This window comes from Cottoperca gobio, chromosome 3 (genome assembly GCF_900634415.1).
Source record: "Cottoperca gobio chromosome 3, fCotGob3.1, whole genome shotgun sequence".
NCBI lineage: Eukaryota > Metazoa > Chordata > Actinopteri > Perciformes > Bovichtidae > Cottoperca > Cottoperca gobio.
In genome coordinates, this window is record NC_041357.1 from 28298536 (window position 1) to 28321231 (window position 22696).

Here is a 22696-nt window from a genome sequence, read left to right on the forward strand (position 1 = left end):
AACAGTGATGCTGCTTTTTTTTTGAGTCTCCACTGAACCGGAGACCTGGTCGTAGGGCAAGCTTTAAAGGAAATTGCATAAAATAATACACAGCAAATTACCGAAGGGTTTCTCCGCAGTGGAGGTTGAGTTTTAACTGCGGTGTTTTCGCTGTGTTTTATGGAGACCACTGGAGAACATATTAGCACGAGTGCCATGTTCCAGAGAACACATGCTAGGCTGTGATTACTGAGCTCAAGCTGAACTGTAAAATCGCTTGTCAGCAGTTGATATGTTTCTGGAAAAAGCCTGCGCTCTTGATTGAATTAGTTTTGGTGGTTTTCAGTGCGGGGGGAAGAATGTGTCCAATTTGGTTTACCTGCTGACAGACAGCTCTGCTATTGTGATCATACTTCAAAACTAAGGAATTGGTGATTTAAAATATGCAGATTTATCTAATTTTCCTTCTTTGTTATGGTAAAATGCTATCTTCCACATTTCCCAGTCTTTCTTAATCATTTAATCACCATTGACAAAGCAGTAGTCGGTGTTCGAATGAGAAGGCATGGGCTCGTATTGCATGTTTATTTTCCATTTGTATGCGTGCAGAGATGGCAGCTGTGCTATCAGAGGCTCTTCAGGCGTATATTCTGTGGATCTTGCTTGTCCAGTTCATGTTTACTGATAGGATCTGTGTGGTTACTCCATCATATTGGGGGTTAGATGGGGTCATGTTGGTGCAATATTGTGTTCACCCTGAGGTTGAAATAATTTTGTTTGCTATAATAGCTGCAAAACACCTTATTTCCCACTGGACTTTTTCCATACAAATATTTCTGCACTGGGATTTAAAATGTGGGAGGAAAATCAAGCATCCAAATTACACTGGCTTCAGTCGCAACATTAAAAAAACAAACAAGCCGCACGCATGCAGATGTTTGTTGTTTAGAATCTGATTGTAACTGTTTTGTCTGATAATGAATAACTGAATATTTTACAATGACTCAAAGAATATCCTTGAAGTATTATCTTGACTGGAAAAGAAAGAGAGTACCGTGCATTTACAATTCATATTCATCCCATTCACTGCGAGGTTGCTTAGTTTCCTGTCTGCCTGCGATCATGCAGACAGTGGAGTCTTTTCACGTTAGGATCAGGGCTCATGTAAGCTCTTAATTCTCTCCTGTTAAACAGTTATTGAAGAAATGTGCTGGTGGTGCAAAAGGAGAAATAAAAACACCGACTGCCCAGTGTTTGCTCTGCCATGTAGCCGTGTCTGGCTCTTAGTGCAACTCATATTACAGAGCACCTTTTAACTGTGAATCCATTCTGTTAGTAAAAGCCTTCTACCCCACGGATACTTTAACGCACTCTGTTCTATGGCCACCCTTTGAGTTTCTTCCAGTAGCACATGACTGCTCTTTGTAAAATGCTTGTAACCTCACTGAGCCATTGCTATAGTGTTTACTGATATTTAAGGCCAGTTTATTGTCTTTCAGGAGGATTTATTTGACAAAAAGTCCAACAAATCCACTCAGAGTTACCCTACATTTTCATTTATATTACATCTCTGATTCCAAAATAGTTTTCCACACACACACACACACACGCACACGCGCACGGTTGTTTGGCCCCTCACATGGCAGCTCTTGTCTAGCTCGTCACATCATTTTAATTACAGAGCCTTCATTGTCTGCGCTGACCCATTTTAGCTGCGTGGTCCCTCCAATCACACTTAATTTCATCTGGCATTTGACTCAATCGTCACTGCTGCGAACATGAGTGGCAAATGCCTTCCCCCCCCCCCACACAAAAAAAATGAACTGGGAATAACAATAATAATCTCCACTCCCTGCTCTGGTTGTCCGCCGGGGCCTCCGGTGCAACATGGTACAGCTTTTTAATGGTGAAGATTGATACCGGTGGCTGGGGACGTCTCTTAGGATGTTAGTCACAGTTCTCTGTGGAGATCTGGAACTGCTCTTAAAGGGCCCTGGAAACACAATAAAAGATGACTCAGAGAGAGCGAGCTCAGGGACGTCCACAGCACTAATTAGTACCTGGACTTAACTTGATTGTGTTTTTTCTAATGGATATAATTTGTTTCGCTCAATGTACAGTATATATTTCAACCATACCTCACAGTTTGCTTTAATGGCACAGTGCTTCCTCATTTAAAAAACACACTTGCATGCTGTTGTTCCAGCAACATGGCAAATAAATGAAGAAGAAGAAGAAGAAGGGCCACCGAGAAGTTTGCATGGAATCTGAGATGAAGCTCCTTTTCTTACAGAAACATTTGGCAGCTTGTTTTCTTGCACATAACAGGCGGTAAAGTAAACCAGCATCTATATTAAAAGTAGCATAAAGATATTCCTCTGGGGCTTTTCCTGAACTCTCAGAACTGTTTACAAGGAGCAGTTGTCTGCTCACTCTTAAAAATGTTATTCTCATCCAGAGAGACACGAGGAACAGAGACTTTGCACGAAGCCCTATCTCCCACCACAATCGGAACAATGTTCTTCGTGCTTGACTAGAAAAGGATATCTGTGTGAGACTTCAATTTGTTATCTATAAGAAGAAGAGGGACGGAGTAACACTTCCAAGATAAACCCGGCATAAGGTTAATTACCAGCCGAGTGGCTGACGTAACCCAGCCATGTAATGTCTCAAAGTTCCACACAGCTGGGAAGTGCAGGAGTGCTAGCTATTGACATATGTTTCTCACTTGATGTTCGTGTGTGTGTGTGTGTGTGTCTTTATACATGTGTGTGCTTTTGAGCAAACATGTACAGCTCCTGTGCTGCAGTTTAGTGGGGCAGCTCCAGGTAAGACTGCACCAGAGGCCTAGACTGGCACAAAACCACCTGCTTCAGCAACTGCTAGCAGAGCTTGTGGCTCCTTCTCGTTGGTGCGTAACACTGTTAACATTGCTGCCGATTCCCCACTCTCTCTCCAGGGCATAGACTAATTAATGGATACCATTCGCAGTTGATTAGCAGCAGTTCTTTCGGTAATTACATTCGCATACTAACCACTCGGAAGAAAAGGAGAATGGAGAAAAAACCCCACAAAGGGCTAGAAAATATATTAATGCACTTCTCAGTTTGCTCTGATCTTAATTTGTTTCCACTATTGTTTGGCTTCTGCTTGGATAAGAAGTCATTTTTTCTTTCTCTCTCTCTCTCTCTCTCTCTCTCTCTCCGTCTATCAGAGTTCTTTGTCTCTCATAATGTTTTAAGAGAGTGACTTTGTAATAAACACACAAAGGAGATTACTGCCGAGCTTTGTTGAAAATGTGTTCTCAGTGGAACCTCATGAAGACGCAGACGCACTGTGACTCTTTCTCCTCCGTGCCGTGTAGGCTGGGTTATGCACTCCTCACTCACAGAGAGGTGCATTGTGCTCCCGGGCCCAGCTGCTAGCCCATAATTCTTCATTCTATGTCCCATTGTTCCTACCTGTCAGCATGGTTGTGTCTCCAAAGAAAGGAAGTGGCTGCCATTTTGCCAGCAGGCTCTGTGTGGGTTGGGAGGGTGGGGTATTGTGAAAACATGTTATTTCTTACCAAAGTTCAGCGTTTTCATGGGTTTTAAGTGGGTTATCAACTGTGGCACTCACTCTTGTATCACCGCTCTGTTATTAACAGGTACATGCTTCACACTTTTATGTGTTGCATTAAAACAGAATGAATCCAAAATGTTGAACTCGGATTGTTTTATGAGGATGGATAAATCACATTAATGACATAAATGAAACAAAACATGTCCTGCAGTGATATTAAAAACATCTTCCACCTCCTTATTTCCCCTCCGTATCTCTCGCGTAGTTTATTTGAAGTTAATAACCTGCCACAGCATCTTGATACTTGGCGTTGTGATGCAAACATATCCTTAATTGCCATCCCATATGAGCTGAATAGCTACACCAGATTCTCATTACGCTGGTTGAATTGGCCTCTCTCAAGCCTCTCGTGGTGTCGCAGTAATGGCAGAGAGGCAGGATGCGCTCGTGCACGTACAGAAAGGGGTTCACTCGCTGTGTAAACATTCAGAGCCAAGTGTGACAATCCGTTTGAGTGACAGGTGTCCATTATGAAAGGGGAGCGCTCGTGTTGCACTGGATCTTATCTGGACACTCGAAGGCTCATTGTGGTTTTTTTTTTGTCTTCATTTGCAGTTCCAGAATAACAACAACAACTACATGAACATGGCGGAGGCGAACAGTGCTCTGCTCGCTGCTGGTGATGTGAGTATACCATTTCTTTCCATATTATAATGCTCTTTTGAGCATATGCTACAAATGCAGTGAAGTAAAGGTGTCTTTTCTTACTTGGTGTATTGTTTCATGTAGTTAGACCTTTTCATACGTGTCACGTATACGTCATAATAGTTTTCATGATTCACTATTTAAGGAAATGTAGACGGGAAAGGTTGCAACAGTAAAAGCCAATATCTAAAGCACAAAGCTAATACTTCACACTGTAAAGCTCTCTTATACAATTCCAATTTGTATTTCTTGTTTGTCGTGGGCAACGTTATTGTAGTGCCTGACATGCTGCCTGTCCTGAGATCCACACAAGACAATAAGCTGACAGAAAGAGGAGCCAGGCTCGCCCTATATTGTCTCATAGTCACTTCTGAGAGCTGACGCTGATGTGATCTGACTGCACTCTGTAAGATAAAGTGATATCCCAGAAGGTTATAAACACCTGTTTTCTTCCTCTTTTCAAAGACGTAATAAAGGAGCCCAAAGAGATTCTGTAATTCTGCCACTGTCTATCTGCTGGCTCACATAAAGTGAAATGTCACCATCAGTCTGAGTGAGTGGAGCTGCTGGGATAACTCTGTGCACTGTACTGTTGGCTTGAACAAAAGCAGGGAATAGTTGTTTCTCTGGAGGTATATAACCGCCTCTCTGAGCCATAGTAGTCCTAACAGTGTGCTAAATTTACCCGTTCTATTCCCCCTCCACCCACTCCGCTGCCCTGTCATTACAGACAAGTGCACCAAAAATACCCGTCATCCTCTGTGCTTCAAACGGGCCAATCTCCTCCTGTTTCGCTGGGGAGATTGATCTGGCTTCAAAACCCACAGCAAAGCATCATTACACAGCTCCAAGACAGGGAGATAGATGTCACTGCTCACCTCATTGTTTTCATTCACGTCACTCGTGCAGCTCGGACGCAACTGTGACATTCAAGCTCAGATAGGGACGTGTTCTGAGTGTGTGACCTCGTGTTCATAAAGTGGCCGCGTCACAAAGCCACAGAGTGTTATGGAAGAAGTTTAATCCCCCCCCCCCCCCCCCCCCCAACATATATGCTGAGTGGGCGCATCCTCTGTATCCACTGGCTGCTGAGGCCCACTGCAGCGGGGAGACCACGCCGACACAAGCTGCTTGGAGAGCGTTCAGCCCCCAGCTGTGAGAGCCCACTGTGGCAGTCAGGGAACGGGGTAGGGGGTCGGTGTGGTGGGGGGGGTACGGGTTGCTCCTTGATAAAAACAGCCTAGCTCATTTGCATTTCATCAAAAGGAACAACTGTTTCCAGTGTTAGGGCACAGATGGTATTGTGCTTAGGGAGAGAGGGAAGAAGAGCGTACGTTTATCTTTCCTTGGAGTGCCCGTAGCATTGTTTGTTGCAACCTGAGCTAAAGTTAGATTAATGTGACTTCCACTTTGAGGTTTCACACTATCTCCACTGTAATGCTATATTCATCTCCTTCATGTGTGTGCCTTGGGCTGAGGCTACAGTGGGGAAGGAAGTGTCCATTATGAGGGCGCTATGATGAACCGCTAACTTTGACAGCAGGCTAAATCTATAACCACCATTGTTTTTAAATCAAACCAGTGGATTATTGCATAGAAAGAAACGCCCTCTGTGTTTTAAGATCAACTCCTACCTTATGCTTAGCTACATCTCCGCTTTCAGTTATTAATTTGCACTCGTGCACACTTGTTTTGCCTGTAGATTCAGCTGTTAGCGAGGCTATAGCGCTAGCTCGTCGCACACATTCTCTAAACATCATCACTTATTGTGACACGTGTTCTGATGTTGCTGCAGTAGCTACGACAGTTTGTAAGTTAGTGCTCAGCTTCACTCTGATGAAATTTGACTGCTTGAACAACAACAGTCGACAGCTTTGCAGCCCATTTGCTTTCCAACCACCTGCTGTTTTACATGAACATTTGCATTCTCTGGTTCCACCTAATCATTTAGTGAGACCATGTAACTTTTGCTAACAGCTGTCACTGTTGCCACAAATGACAATTTTGGGATGATATTTAATGTTAGGATCATAGTCATAAAGTCAGCCAACTAACCCGAACAACAACACCTAAGCAATATCTGTCTATAGTTTGTTCATACCAGGCCAAGTGAGAAAGTAGCAGCAAAAACTCCAAATATGTTATTGCTTATGAATTCAACTTTTCATTTATAGGAGGAAGAATGTGTTATTTATCTACTTCTTCAAGAAATAAGAATACAACTTCACTTTTAATATACTATATACAGCACTGCAGTTTGTTGTCTTTGGTGAGGATGTTGTTGCTGTCAGGGATTTGACTCTTGGCTCAAAGTAGATGGTTGCTCACAATGTTTGAGCTTTAAGCAAATGCCTTCAAGCAAAATACATAAAAACCTTCTTACATCCAGTTAGTGTGTCTGCACAGCACGCACTGTATCTTTTAAAATGACAGTGTGTTTAGTGCTGGAGGCAGAATGCTTCTACATCAGAACATCAGACCTGTACTTGCTGTTTAGATAGCTGCTGTATCATTTACCTTATGCACTTAGAGGATGAGATAAGATGACCTTAGTGTGCCTGGTAAAGCATACATCCTAGCAGGGAAAGCTTGACTGCTTCCCTCAGGGAAAAGGATACTGTACACTGAGATTGTGTTTCTCTCAGATGTATCACTTTACTTTCCCAATCAAATTAGAGACGTGTAATGAACTATACATATGTAGAAATGGACTACAAATGATCCAACTTTGAAATAATGTTGATTAGGGGTGCCATGGTTGATGTTGTCATTTGAGTAGCTGCACTCTGCCTGTCTAGATATTTGAAACTGGATCCTCACTCCTGCCTCTATTGATTCTGAGGCCTATTATATGCAGTAATTGCATGCTGCTGCCTTTAACAAGTCTTGGCTATTGCATCTGTGAATTGCATTACTACGTTTATTGAAGGGCTGGGAATATTGGTCGAAAAGCTTTCTGTTGCTCTTTGTCCTGATACTGAAAGAGCACCATGGCAGCACAAGGAGAAAACTCTCTGATACAAATATGAGTCACCTCCCTGTATGTTTCTATTGCAGCAGACATTGTTTTAGTCTTTAATTTAATACATAGTTTTACAGTTTAGCAATGTGCATATGCTTAATATAAAACAGCATCTTGTTTAAAACCAGATTGTGTAGATTATTTACACTTAAACCTCTTTTATCCGCTCTGGCCTGGCTACCGGGATGCTCTCCATGAACATTCGTGTTCCCCAGAGGATGAACCCTACGAACTTTGATGCCCTGACTTGTCCTCTCGGCACCACAATGAGGTTCACTTTCTTGGTTTTAGTGACGTGTGACAGGGACGGTTTGCCTTGAGGATGACTGCGGTGATTTCCCCGACTCTTCATCCAGTGCCTCCAGGATAGCTCAGTCAATAATCCAGACATGTTTTCACTTCTTGAAATGTGACGGATGGATTGGCAGAATCTTTTGTGCTGACATTCATGGTTCCCGGACGATGTATATTACTTGTTGATCTCCCGACTTGCACACTCTAGCGCCACCTTAAGTTTCACTTTGTTTTTTATTGATGGATTCTACACACATTCCCCCTCAGGAGGAATGTTTATTAACCGGGATGATCCCCTGACAATACTTTGCTTTATGACTAAATAATCCCCAAACTACTGACCTGCCTCACCTGTACTATTATTACAATATAATAATCATTATTACATGCTAATTAAGATGGTGTGTCTCAGTATATTATAACATTGTAATGTGCATATACGTTATTTGATGTACTTCTGTGCATTATCAAGTAATTCAGATTATTATTATTATTATTATTATTATTATTATTATTATTAAGTTATTACGGGTGACTTGTCTATCTCTACATACTAGATAAACCCTTCTCTCTGATTTATTTGGGGCAGAATATAATAAGTGTTGAAAATGGTCTGCAGTACAGTTTGGCCGATGTTTACCACTGAGGATGGGAGATGTCCCAAACACCTGCTCAGGATGCCCGTTCTGGATGCATCAGGCCTCTCTGTTACAAGCCCTGCTCTGCCCTCATACCACTGGACCCTGTGGCTGCCAGTGGATAGACACACACACACACACACACACACACACACACACACACACACACACACACACACACACACACACACACACACACACACACACACAATACTCTCTCTCTCTCTGTTGTGCTTCCCCTTGCCCACCCTTTAACATGTACATGCCTGCACATCCCCAGCCAGCATCTGGCTTGGCACTTGGCTCAGCTGAGCCTTTCAGAACAATTTAAATGGATAATCAGGCTGGTGATGCGAAGAAAGTGGATTGTGCATCTCTTAATCTCCGATCAGAGCCCCCTAAGCTGCTCCTGGTGCAGAATTAGACTGGCTTTATGTGAAATGACACTAGACACTGTGCAACACTGTAACACTCTGCGGGTTCAAGTAAAATCTGGCTCCTCTACCCCGGGGAGAGGGTCTTTTCTTCGCAGACAGCTGACATCTTCCATACCCCCCCACATGAGACACAAACGCCACGTCTCCATTACCAGTGCCCCTGGTGCAGATGTTAATTTGTATCATCATTAACAAAGAGAGGCAATGCACACAAGCACAGTCTTTGATACTGATCTTGATCTTCCCTCCCCCACAGTATTTTCTACCCTCTACTTTCCTTCTGTTTAGCAGACATTAAACACCAGCATTCCTCTCCTCCAACTACATGTCTCTGTTTTGCTTAAAGGTCACAGTCATGCTTGTGCTGCTCTCCTACAAAAGTGGAGCTCACCTCAGCCAACCTTCTTCTTTGACATCTCAAATCTCTCGCTTGGCTCTGTAATTCAGCGCACAATGCACCGGCCTATAGGATCCAGTGGCCTATATCGTTCTGCCCTGATTTACCCTTCCAAGGGGTAACACCACAGGAAACCTTACACCAGCAAATAGTATCAGCATTATTGCAAGAGCAAAACAGTGCAAGTGATATGTTTCCTTCGCTGTGAAGGCTTCTGTGCCCGTACAGTGTATGTGACTGTGCTGCACAAGAGAGAGACTTTTCTGTCAGAGAGATTATAATAGCGTGCCAGTATTTTCAGATCGCTGCTTGATATGATACAGACGAGACCGTACATCTCTCGGCTGGTGCAGAGGTTGACCCTCCTCCACAGGGGACGTTAGACAAAGATGAATGAAGACCACGATGATGACCGATGTCTGATCCACAGGAACCTTTTGTCTTTGACTTTTGACAGTTTTGTTGTTTATTTTCAAGCCCCGTGCGTTTTTGATTCACACGCTGCTGAACAGGCATTATTGTGAACTAACTATTGAGTGGATGGAAGTATAATATGACGGCAGAGGACTCGGAGTAAATGGTTCCTACTGAAGGTGCTCGTGATTTATTCTGCACTCTGCGAGCCAGAGGCTAGGGCTGTGATGAATATGACCTTAGCTCCTTTTGAAAGGAGAACTGATTCTCTGGCCGTGAAACAAGCACTGAAAAGTGAAACAGTGGCAGGAAGCAGGAAGAGGGAACGAAAAGGAAGAAATGAAAACTCTATTTGCTGCCTCTGCCACTGGAATTCATCAGTGCTTGTCAAGGCAGCTGCCCTGAGTAGGCAATGAATTAGTTTCAAGTGTCTGTGTGCTAAAGCAAGCAAGGGGAACATTAATACTCCCTAATCAAGGGCTGCGCTGGCATATTCCCTCCATTGTCTCCCTTCTGTTATTCTATCCTCTACCGGAGACAGAAAGTACAAAGCCAAGGAAGACGGGGAAGACATGCCTGGTTAGCTTTGTTGTTGACCGTAGTGAGATCTGCTTGCAGGCCCTGCAACTCTTCCTCTCAGGTTTATAGGTTTGAGGTTAGCAGAACTTCAGCTGTGTTGAGTTAGGACTTTGATTCCTGTGGGACGTGCGATGATGCTTAGCATGTGCCTAAATGCTGTAATGTTGTCACATTGTGTTAAGCGTGAGCCAGCGAAGAGTGAGACAAAACAGCGGCCCTTCAAAGAAGCAGGGTTTATCTCAGAAAGTGAGCTATGATGATCTCCAGGACTGAAAATTAAATGCAGGTGTGTGTGAAAATGTGAAATCGGCAACTCACCGGAGCCGGTTTGAATTAGTATAATGCCTATTAACTCCCATGTCTTGGCCTCTAAGCCAATTATTTTCACCGACAAATATTTTCAACGACAAACTTTAACTTGTTGATGAGGTCGCTGGAGGTCTTGAACAGCACTGTGGAATGTCCCGAGGCCAAGAAAGTAGTGCTCGAGAAGCACTTGATGTGTGCAAAGTGCGAGCAGTAAAATCATGTCAGCGGCTGCACAGCATGCTGTCTGGACCTGTCTTCAGAGGCATGTGCGTGTGTGTGGACCGGCAGTGTGGTCATTGTGAGGATATGAATACATTGGCTTTTCAAAGAGTAGCTTAATGCAATGCACAGATGAAAACAAGACCCAAGTAGGTGAACAGTCCCATCTCCAAGAAGGCACATAAGCAAATGAAGTGTGACCAAAAGCTTTAATTCGAAAGGCAGAAGGATTAGGCTGTTTGATGAGCAGATTTAAGGGTGCAGGCGAGGGGAACAAAAAGAAACACTTCTGGCCAAGCGTAATAATCTTTGAAAATGTTCTTTAAACCCGTCTCCCTGTGACGTGTATTTTCACTGCACTTCAACCCAACATCTTCCATCCTTAAGATTAAGGGCTTTTATCATGTATCCTCTCTCTCCCATGATTGCCGCTTGATATTTCTTTCCTTTTGACGTCTTCCCTCCACACTCGCCTTTTTTCCTTCTTTTTCCTCAAAGTGGACTTTAATAGGTTTAGGAAATGTTACATCTTAGTGCACTTACAGACGAGTGTTTTACCACTCTACTTCTAAGACACTCCCTCTCTTAAACAAAGTTGTCTGATTTATTATCCCTGAAGGTTTCCTTCCGGCATGTTAGACGAGGCCCACCTCAGCGAATGCTTCCTGGTTGTTTTGTGTTGCTGGTTTTCATGATTTCTCGTCCTCTTCCTTGCAGACTTTTCACACACCGAGCTTGGGCGACGAGGAGTTTGAGATCCCTCCCATCACACCTCCACCTGAGACGGAGTCTGGTCTGGGTCTATCGGAAGTGGACTCACCTTTCCCAGCGATGCCGGAGCCCCCAGTTCCTCACAGGGGTCTCTTAATCCCTCAGTTCCCCCCTCAGAGCCTGGATCTGCCCTCGATTACCATCTCACGCAACATGATGGACCAGGAAGGGGTGTCTGTCAACAACGGCCAACCTGTGGTGAGCACTGCTGTACATATACACCACTATCTAGCTACTTTCTGCAGCTCCAGATGTGCTGTTCGATGGTGTGTCCAAACCAAAAGATGTATAAATACACACTACTGGACACCCAGAGTATCAGAAGGCTGCAGTCCTTAAATGAGCCCTTTTGACTAAACCGTAATGTCACCTTGAGAGATTTTTTTGCACACCTCCTGTTTGGTGCATCTGGCACAGCATCTGGCCTTGTTTACAACACAGGAGGTATATGATCACATTGAGTAAATGTCATGATGTGATGTTACTTACTGTGAGGACCTTTTGGTTAAAGAAAAGCACACATTGTCAATGATCCCCCTCTGTAAGGTGAGCAGATGTGAGTAGATCACAGGTGTTAAAGTGCAAAGCACATTCAGTCCCAGAAGGACGGGGGAAATGGGACCCAAAAGTGCCACAGTTTCACATGCTCATATTTAATTCATGTAGCCCCTCAGAAGCCTCCCTTTTGTAAATGCTGATGCATGCTTCTGTCCAATGTCACACGAGGTCTTCAGAACAGACGCACGCTTTTGTTTGGAGTTTAGGATCAGCTTTGTCTTTGCGTTGTAGACAATCGTCCCGAAAGAAAGCACTTCATGAAGATACTTTATGCTTAATCCTCCATTGCTCTGATGCAGATGGTCAAACACGGAACAGTAGACACAACAATCTCTTTATGTTGACACCGCTGTGTGTGTGTGTGTTTGTGTGTGTGTGTGTGTGTTTGTGTGTGTGTGTGTTTGTGTGTGTGTGCTATAGATTTTGAGATTGTTGTCTTGAGGTGGAAAAGGCTTTTTCAAATGCCACAATCATAGAAGCAGTGAAGGGGGAGAAATGGAAATGTCACTGGCTGACTAGTTGTCTTACAGACCTATTACAAGACTGGAAGATTCATTTAGGGGGAAAAAGAAATGAAAGGACAAAGGCATGAGCTGAGAGATGATGATGCTGAACACATCGCATGGAGAAGAGGTGCCACGATCATTATAACTGTGTGAATACCCCCCCCCCCCCCTGCTTCTCTCCAACACATTTGTTGAATCACAGTGATATTAGAGATATTTATTTACATTCCATATGGGAAGGGGGCTACACAGTTCTGCAGCTCTTGTTCCTGCCTCCTTTGCTTCTGGCAAGTAAAATAATTGCAGCTTTTAAAATATGTCTGCCGCATACAGTAAGTGAGCCCCAGAAGGTTTCTGCCTAAAGCATTTTCATTTCATGGTCAGTTAAGCTTTCTACATCTGGAAGAAACGGAACCTTGACACAATTACATTCCTGACTGTTCTCACGACTTGCTGGAGGATTAGATTTGATTCTCAAACATTATTCCTCTTTAACACCATTTGCATGGCTCATGTCTCTGATTGTGCAGAGACTCTATTAAAAAGTGAGGGGAGAATGTGGCGTTCTGCTCCTTGCCTCGTGGCTTTGTCGTCGGCACACCACTCGCTCGTTATCAGTCATCGCACATTGTACCGCGCGGGAAGGCTCGTGGTGGCCCTTCATTTTTCCTGTAAATGGGATTGATCCCCAAAAGTCTCGTGACAATGCCTTTTTTTTTTAAATTCTATTCATCTGGGCTTTTATCTTCGCCTTGAAAAGAGAACGCAACTTTTAAATGAGATAAGTAACTGCGCCGTTCTCAGTGCATTCTACACACGGAGACAATGATTTACGAAGGCCCTAAGAGGGGTGTTTTGTCATTTTGTCCGCACACTGATAAAGGAATGACAACCTTATATACATGATTACATTCTGTGTTATTTGTTATGGCTGCAGGGGCAAACAAATAAACCGTGCACTATTGCAATTACATTTTTCATCAAGCCACCATGCTCATATTTCCCAAACACTTGTTTTGGTTCTTCTTTTCTGTACACCAGCCTACTGGTGGAGAATATTTAGTGTGTGTGTGGAAGCCTGTCTCTTATCAGGACTTAATGAGAAACCCAACCAGTGAATATACCTGGGCTACTTTCAAAAGCTTCTTCCATTTCATTGCAGTGCCAAGTGTTCTGTTAATTCCTCTCCCCATAATGTTCAGCGTATGTCTTGCAAATTGGCCACAGATGCCGGGCTTCTACAAAGAGAAATACATTTTCTCAGCTGCAATGTGACTGGCAAGCCGTGAATCTGAAGTCATTATTTATTTAATCTGCTCTCCTAACAAGCTTCTGACTCTCATTTTTGTCTCCCAGCATGTGTCCTCCTGATTTGTGATTGAATCTCAATAGTGCCAAATAGTGCTGGAGTTGGGGCTGCCAGTATTGCTTTATTCACAATTTATTCTCGACGTTCTCCCTGCTGCACAGCAAGGGTCTCTGGGTTCTATTTCAAAAAACACCTGGTGCCTTCTCCACACTTTGGGACTTTCTTGACACATACAGGCATGTACTGAAATGTCCTGCACGATTTGCATTAGAAACCTTCTGTAGCAGTAGCGCTAGTTAATTAGATGTTAACATTAATATTTAGGAGATATGAGCCCTGCTGTCTTATTGCATTTACCACTATGCGCTGATGCAATATATATATTTCATTACCGACTAGCTGTTCCGCTTGTCATTAGCGCTACAGCAGCAAACATATGCTAACATAGTGTGTTTGGACCACATGCACCATGCTACACGACAGTGAGGCTGAAAAAGAGACGTGCAGTTTGTTGTTCACATGGTTTGCGATGCCTTTATATTGTGTAGATTGCCTGTGAGTATAATACTCTGGGTTTTGACTGACCACTATATCCTGAATCAAATGGAAAATGTGAGCACTGTTGCAGAAAGCGTGTTTTTCTACACTTCCCTCTTATCTCCCTTCCAAGCCAAGAAGCACTGACATGAGTTGTACATCAATTTAAGAGAGTGGATTCTTTTTTTCCCTCGCTCGGTTTCTTTTTTCTTTTCTCCCTCGACAGACGGCTATTGTGACATATTGGGTCAGTCAGAAATGAAAGATATTCATGCAGGCATGCAATACTTGTAATGAAGTCTCAGGTTGACCTTCTGCATGATTGATCCTGTAATTTACTTTTCTCAGGCAGCTCTCAAAAGGAAATGATGTCATGTTGAACAAGTTTTAAATACCCATAATGCATCAGGAGGAACGGACGAAAAGGGGTACGGGTCAGCGGCTGTACCGGGCCAAGGGGGAGGGAACCTCCTGGCCTCGCAGTGTAAGGGGAGGATAGAGATTTGTTTTTAAGTGGAGGTTAGAGGTTGGAGAGATGGACCGAGAACCCAACGCACAGAGAAAGAGAGAGAAGTGTGTTTGACTGAGACGGGGCGGGGGGAAAGAAAAACAATTTATCTTCATGCTATTATAGCCTTTACCGGCATTCAAAATTCCATTTTTCTCATTTGGCTTAAGCACAGACTTCAGCAGGTTGCTGAAAATGGAGGAAAAAAATAAAATGATGTACCCGTTTAGAAGGCGAGTAAAGGAATATGTGCAGAGCACTGATAAACTATCTTTAATAGGACTGACCTTTCATGCTGGCGAAAGTTACTGGGGGATTCATCCTTATAATTACCATATAGATGATTTTACCCCTCTCCTGCCGTGGAACATTTCCAAGAGCTCTGGCATTGATTGAATGGAAATTGAACTTGTTAACATTCTTTTCAGCCTGTTACAGCTCAGTACATGGTGCCACTGTTCATACATTCTCCCCAAATTCTGATTTCCAATATCTTAAAGAACAGACTGGAGCCTGCTTTCATTGACATCGGTGTTGAGATTTGTATCACTCGGTGAATGCATAATGTTGCATGTTGTGTCCAGCTGCTGTTTATTGGCCTGCGCTTATTGTGGAAAGGGTTTCACACATTGTCAATAGTGTTTTTTCTCCTCCTCTGTGTGGAGTGTTTGCTGTGTTAAGTGTGGATGAGGCCAACAATAATGTACAAAACAAGATGTTTTTCTTCTCTTTGCAGCAGATTGTTGACGGCGTTGTTGTTGCTATTTCACATTAAAAGCAACACCGTGTGAAATATTACAAATGAATTTACATATATAAAAAAAAAATGCCATTATTGATTAGAGGGCAGATTTCAGATTGTTAGTGTTTGACCTTACATTCCACACACACACACACACACACACACACACACCCCTGCAGACCTGACCTAAGGAGGGCACATCTGGCCACTGTGTACCCAAGATAAGGACTTATTTGCAGATTTACGATGACTATCAACATATCTAGTTGGGTGTCTGCTGGGGCTGCTGACAATACTGCAATCAAAATGCAAATGAGAAGGTAGAGGGACATAAATAAACACCCTAGTACCAGATACACTGTTACTTAAGATGATTTCTTTCACTGCGTTATTAACTGTTATCTTTTTATTCAAATCGGACGTGCTAATGCTGCCGCTTCTCTGACGTGACTGTCACTGTTGTTACACAGAGTGAAAAGCACACATGCTGCTATTCCACTTAATATAATATGTGGTGAAATAAGACATTTAGCGTTATATGATTTAAGTCTTTAACTGTGGTCATCAGTGCATTTTAATAAACACCATTCCAAACAAACGGCAGAATGGAGCATTGCTCCAAGTCAAAAGTGCATCATTGGGATTGGGCAAAAGTGTTATTATACAGATGGCCACGACTAATGAGCTCAGTGTGTGCGTGTTTGATGTTCGCAGAGAGCAAACTGCAAGCCATCGTGTCCTCAGTAATGAAGATGACAATAGCACTTGGAACGTGGCGGGTTGCAGATATGTAAATCACTGTCATCTGGTCACAGGCCTGTTTTATTGCAGCTTTTATTCCTGAGAAAACTCAAAGCTTCCATTTCAACAATATGTCTTCAATTTCTCTCCCACCTTCGCGTCACCTTTTGCAGAATCGTCCCCGGCACATGTAAATATAAATCTGCTCTCACTTCACAGATTGTATTTATGATAAGCAGTACACATGGCATATGAGAAAGCAATGGATTGTAGATCCAATATGTTTCCGTCTGAAATGGTGTTACAATATTGTTTTTGAAGACGGGCATTCATAACGTTCTTTCAATAAAGCCAGGTGTGTGGGTTTATGATGTGTTGATGTTGGGAGAGATTGAGTTTGTGCTGCTGAATACCAGATGGATGTACCCAGGGAGAACAAATCACCTTTTCTGTTGTGTTCACGTTCCCTCCTCTGTTCCATGTCAGCCCTGCTGGCTCTCTGATCCGTCTGCCCTCCGGGGAGCTGGCAGTCCTTGTAATTTCATCCTCGCCACAATCAATGCAAACATGTTGCATGCACCTTCTCTGAGACTCTTTCAAGAGCTAAATGTTTTACCAGGACAAAAAGCAAAAGAGATTTTGAAAATGTTATTACATTGCACCCTGGATGGTAGACGGGAGGGCAGCTGTCCAAAGCCCTCAAGCTTCATACTTTCAGCCTGTTAATTTATGGAATTGATTATATAGAAGGTGCCTCTTTCAGAGTTATAACCTTAAAGTAATGTTAGACTAAAGCATATAGGCTTGTGGGCGCCTCGACCTAAACTGACATGTAGGTGCATGCATACAAACTGAGACTCCAACAGTCTATTTATTGTGGCATTTGAAGTTATGTACCACAGCGCTGGGGAGCGGCGTCCACTGTTCCCCTTCAGGGACCGGGCAGTCAAAAGTTGTGTCACAGATTTCCATACAATAGAGTTTTGAAATGAATCAACTGAGCGGTGTAGCTATATCTATTACTGGCTTATAAAGTTGGCTCATCAGGTGTCAAGATAATTTATCATGGCCTGTATTAGAGACATTTAAGATCCAGGACATAGCGACATGTGATCTGCCACATAACGATCTGCACAATCCAATGACCCCATTTCCTGCAGAGATGCAGCTTCATGAGCGTTGTGCACTGGGCAGTAGGGCATCACTGTGCGTACAGAGATATCTTTAGGATGGACAAATGAGGTGCAAGTGTCTGCAGCCAGAAGCTCAAAGGCAGCATGAAAGCAGAGGGAAATGGATCAATAAAATATATTTTCTAACGAGCCCCTTTGCTTTTGTATCATTTCCTTTACAGAATGTTGGACCCGGCCATCATCGCCAGTACTCGCCCAACCCAGCCATGGTGATGAAGTCCATCATCAGCATGAACAGCCCCAATGGGATGTTATCACGTAATCAGCTGACCACCATCAACCAATCCCAACTAAACGCACAGCTAAGCCTAAACATGGCAGGACCCAACATCGCCCATACTTCCCCATCACCGCCTGCCAGCAAGTCCGCCACACCGTCTCCTTCCAGCTCCATCAACGAAGATGAACAGGAGGAAGCCAACAGGGTGAGCGAAGTCAGAAATCACATGGATTACTGTGTTGAATGGTAATTGCAGGGACTTAACCTCTTACCGTGTGGACGCCCGCGGGCCGAACCAGGAGTTGTATTTTGCCATGTGTCGTGTACAGTCCACCACGCTGGATGTGGTACGCATGCCACATCTTTTTTAGAAAGGTTAGAATCTCATCTATTTAGATTTTGAGATCACAATCACAACAGCACGCCTCAAAATAGCAATTCAACTCAAAAATCAAAATCATAACTTTGAGCCAACTCACCTATGAAGCCTCATAATAATCCTGTAATCAGTAATAATCCAAACAGAAAACACTCCTGTGTCATTGCCAAAAAGGTATTGATCGCCAACATCGTCCTGTCCATAAAAGCCCATAAACAGCTGTTGCAATCTTTGAAATCAGCTGATCGATGTGTGAGATATTGAGAGAGCGGACTGTAAGCGTTCATTGACACCTCATTTGAGCCAATCGGAGCTTCCATGCGTTATCTACAGCCATCAAGAGCCAATCAGTGTCAACTTGATAAGGAAGTGCCAGCCCCTCTTCTTTTGTTTACAGACCGAGCCTATAGCAACCGAGTCTCCCGATGAGTGGCGTATCGTGTAGCCAATGAAACGCTGAGAAATTGTATTTATTATATTCAAGTTCATAAAAAAACACAAGAAATGTGTTTATACTTCACTTACTCTGTGTCATTACTACTAACAGGGAATATAACAGTTATTTGTGAGCAATACAAATTATATAAATATTATAATATCTACAAATTGCACAGTTTGGTGTTACTCTTAGAAAAACCTGTCTAAGATGTTGTGGTTTTGTGTTTTTGTTCTGATTTGAACCTGAACTTGGTAACACTTGGTGCTATGTTCATATTGTGTTTTCCAGCTCATCACTAGCAGCTCTACCCATCGTCAGGCGTCTGTTTCAACAAAACCATTCAGTTTATTTTCTTCAATTCAATTCAGTGTATTCAGACCACTATTACTGTGCCAGAAGCACTTGGAGTGATTCTTCACTGTTTTGCAAGAACAATAAGAGAGTTATCTTTTGAATGAGACCAAAATCAAATGGTGCAAATGGTTGAAGAGCAGCTTTGAATTTACTTTGGGGGTGTCGTTTGTAGGCATTTTCGAGTAACTTCCCCTATACACACTGTAAGAGGTTAACCTGATGTAAAAGACATTTTTTAAATTTCTTTATCTCAATCTTTGCAGGTCATTGGAGAGAAGCGACCAGCCCCCATAGACGTCGCAAAGAAGCCCAAGACTCCCAAGAAGAAGAAGAAGAAGGATCCCAATGAGCCTCAGAAGCCGGTGTCGGCTTATGCCCTGTTCTTCAGAGACACGCAGGCCGCTATTAAGGGGCAGAATCCCAACGCCACCTTTGGAGAGGTGTCCAAGATTGTGGCCTCCATGTGGGACGGTCTGGGAGAGGAGCAGAAGCAGGTATTACAAAGTGTGATTATTCAGACTGGTCTAGTTACCGGAGGTGTAATGTGCCTACGTCACAACGCGACAACGCCACCTCTGTGCTCTGAAACCCATTATTTCCAATGGCTCGCGCCGCAACACGACAACTGTTCGCTGCGTCTCGCAAAGTGTGGGTTGAACCCTGCAGCGAGCAGAGCTCAAACCGCGTTGTGTCTGAAAGGGACATAAGAAAATAATATGTTTTGTGATACTATATCAACTCTAAATGCAGATCCTACCATTCGGATGTTTCACTCAGATCTTATGTGTGATCTTTATATTCATAAAATGACATTGAATAAATTGCCTACTTGCTTCAGGCAGGAAACAAATGTGCACACATTATGGGATCTGCTTAATGTGCTCTATTTCTTTTTTAATGAATTATCACTAATTAAAAAGAAGCTTTATGTGTCATCTCACATTTACCTTTTGTGTCTTCACAGGTTTACAAAAGCAAAACAGAAGCTGCCAAGAAAGAATATTTAAAAGCCCTCGCTGCATATCGTGCTAGCCTGGTTTCCAAGGTGAGAAACGTTTCTTTTCTTTCATCAGAAAAATGTGTGAATTTGACAGAAAACGTAATTAAATGAAATTCCTTGTAAACATTGTGCACTGTGAAGTTATTGAAAACTTTTGTAATGACGAGAACAACTGAAGCAATTTGATGTCTGGAAACGATACAGTATACCTATAGATGGAAGAGACGTTCTTCAGAAAGGAAAAATGTGGCTTTGTAGATAAGATTGGATATGTTTTCTCCATCCAGGCTGCAGCAGAATCAGCTGAGGCCCAGACTATCCGCTCAGTACAGCAGACTCTGGCCTCCACCAGCCTGTCCCCAGGTCTGGTGATGCCTTCACCCCTCAACCAGCACCCCTCCATGTCAGCAGCTTCCCATGCCCTACAACAAGCCATACCACGGGCAATTGCCCCAAAACCTCTGCAGATGAGACTAGGGGGCAATCAGATCGTGACCTCGGTTACAGTCTCCCACCAGAACATGTCTCCCGGGATGCCACAGCAGATGCTCGGCCAGATGGGTGCCGGAGGGGGCATGGTGGCGGGTGCCCAGTCCACAGCGGTGTCTCAGATGAGCCCACCGATGCAACCTGTGCAGCAGCATGCGATGCAGCAACTCCAGCAGCAGCAGCAGATGCAGCAGCATCTCCAGCACCATCAGATGCAGCAGCAGCAGATGCATCACCAGCAGATCCAGCAGCAGATGCAGCATCAGCATTTCCAACACCACCTCCAGCAACAGCTGCAGCAGCACCACATTCAGCAGCAGCAGCAGCAGCACCAACAACAGCACCAACAACAGCACCAACAACAGCACCAACAACAGCAGCACCAACAACAGCAGCAGCAGCAGCAGCAGCAGCAGCAGCAGCAGCAGCAGCAGCAACAACAACAACAACAGCAGCAGCAGCAGCAGCAGATGCAGCTGCAGCACATGCAGATGCAGCATCAGCTGCACCAGCAGCAGATTCAACATATCCAGCAGCAGCAGCAGCACCAGTCCCAGTGTTCCCCACCTCAGCACTCTCCTGGTACACCCCATTCAGTGGGAGGCTCTGCATCGCTCGGCAGCCCCCAGCCGGCCCCGCAGCAGCAACCACACCCCTCCCAAATCCAGGCCCACGCCCAGGTCCTGTCCCAAGTCAGCATTTACTGAGCCAAATGGAAATCCTATCTCAAAGAACAGGAATAGAATAAAAGCATCATCCCATGTTGCTTTTCTAAGTTGCACTTAAGAAGTGTGTAAGATTTAGAATGTTATACAAAGAACTTGTCCATTGTTATAGACGGATATGCACACGCGTGTACAGGGGGTGAACGTGTTAACTGGGTTTTGTCTATAAAATAGGCTGAGCTATGACAGGAGCCTGTTGAGGGCGAGCGCCCAGTGATTGTTTATTTGTTTGTTTGTGAGGTCCTTCAGTTGTCAATTTAAACTGACTGGGCACACAATATGTTGAAAGACATGTGTCTTTCACCGTTTTATTTAACAATAAAGCTTTATTTATCAGGCCAGAGTTGTCAGATCAGCTCTGCAACATTTGAACATTTTGAATGCGTTTCAACAAAAGGATTTCTATCAGCTCTCGCCTGGACTGAGTGACTCACAGGATCCTTGCTGGAAACCAGTAACCCACACATCAGTCTTTGTTCCCACACTGGCCAGTATATAGCGAGACTTTCTTTACTCCAACCTTTCTCTTTCACACATCGCTCTGGCAGATGTAACCTTTCAACAATGGCGTAGAGGAAACGGTTGATTAAATCATCACATGTCGGAGGCCCAGTGATATATGAAAACTTTTAAATCATCTCACAAATGTAAGCGATGTCTTGAAGAATAAGGGGAGCTGAAAATAAAAAGTCTAGGGACACACATCTGTGGATGAACGACGGAAACAGACTGAGACAGTAACTGCCATAAATCATCATCGCATCATCCAACTGTAATCTGCTGTACATGTTCTGTAGAGTGGTGAGACACGAGACCTCCCGTGTCCAATAATCTCCCCTCCAGATGACTAGCCCAAAAGCGTGTAACTGGCAACCCCACCCCCCCCCACACACCCTCCCCCCCCCCCAAAAAAAAAAAAGTTCTTTAATCTATTTGGTTTTTACTTCAGATGTTTAACAATTAAATTATGTTTTTATTTTGTGTAACAAAGGGGATATTTTATGGTAAATACAAGTGTCCGGATCATGGCAGACGGTTTGGGGGATGGATGTATTTTTACTCCTTGATACGTCATTGTTTTAAAAAAGGAAAACTAGCAGAGTTTGTTGCACTGCCAAAGCCGACCGAAGAGGCATTGGAGGTATTTTTGCCAGCTGTACAGAAGTACAGAAGTCCCTGGGGAAAAAAAAGAAAATGTTGTACATTTTTCATATCACCTGTTGTAAAGTTTTAATATGTGAGGCTTTAATTAAAACATTGTTAAACGACCTGTGGATTGCTATATCACATAGTGCATTTCTGCTCTTTTATACTTTTTTTATGAGTTACAATAGCAGCGATTCATTTTGTTTGTATTTTGCTTACAAACCAACTGCTTTTGAAAATTGTCCATAGAATAAATGCATATCGGGATAGAGTTCTTGAAAGGTTGTTTTCAGCTCACGATAGAAAAAGTAATTTAATGTTTGAGTTTTTTCTCGGCCATGAAGACGAATCCAGAGACATTCCATCACTAATATGATAGTAGCCATAATTTTGTATGAAGTATTATATATTTCTTTGTGTCTCTGTTCAAAATTAAACTATCAATCACAAATATTTATTTCAAGGAGTCGTTTCATTTCCAAAGCTATTCTTCACGTCTCCTTGTTAACTATTGAAAATTAA

General features: G+C 43.3%; 1 protein-coding gene across 1 annotated transcript in view; it reads left to right on the forward strand.

The window, feature by feature from the left end:
* The window catches only part of tox3 (TOX high mobility group box family member 3), a 39400-nt gene extending 17453 nt beyond the window's left edge, over window positions 1-21947 (forward strand). The window contains exons 2-8 of the mRNA XM_029428709.1: window positions 4159-4227; window positions 11275-11526; window positions 17584-17847; window positions 19078-19308; window positions 19779-19859; window positions 20102-20635; window positions 20753-21947. Coding sequence (XP_029284569.1) covers window positions 4159-4227; window positions 11275-11526; window positions 17584-17847; window positions 19078-19308; window positions 19779-19859; window positions 20102-20635; window positions 20753-21010 — 1689 coding nt within the window. The 3' untranslated portion in view covers window positions 21011-21947. The remainder of the gene's footprint in view (window positions 1-4158; window positions 4228-11274; window positions 11527-17583; window positions 17848-19077; window positions 19309-19778; window positions 19860-20101; window positions 20636-20752) is intronic.
* The last annotated feature ends 749 nt before the right edge of the window (window positions 21948-22696 follow it).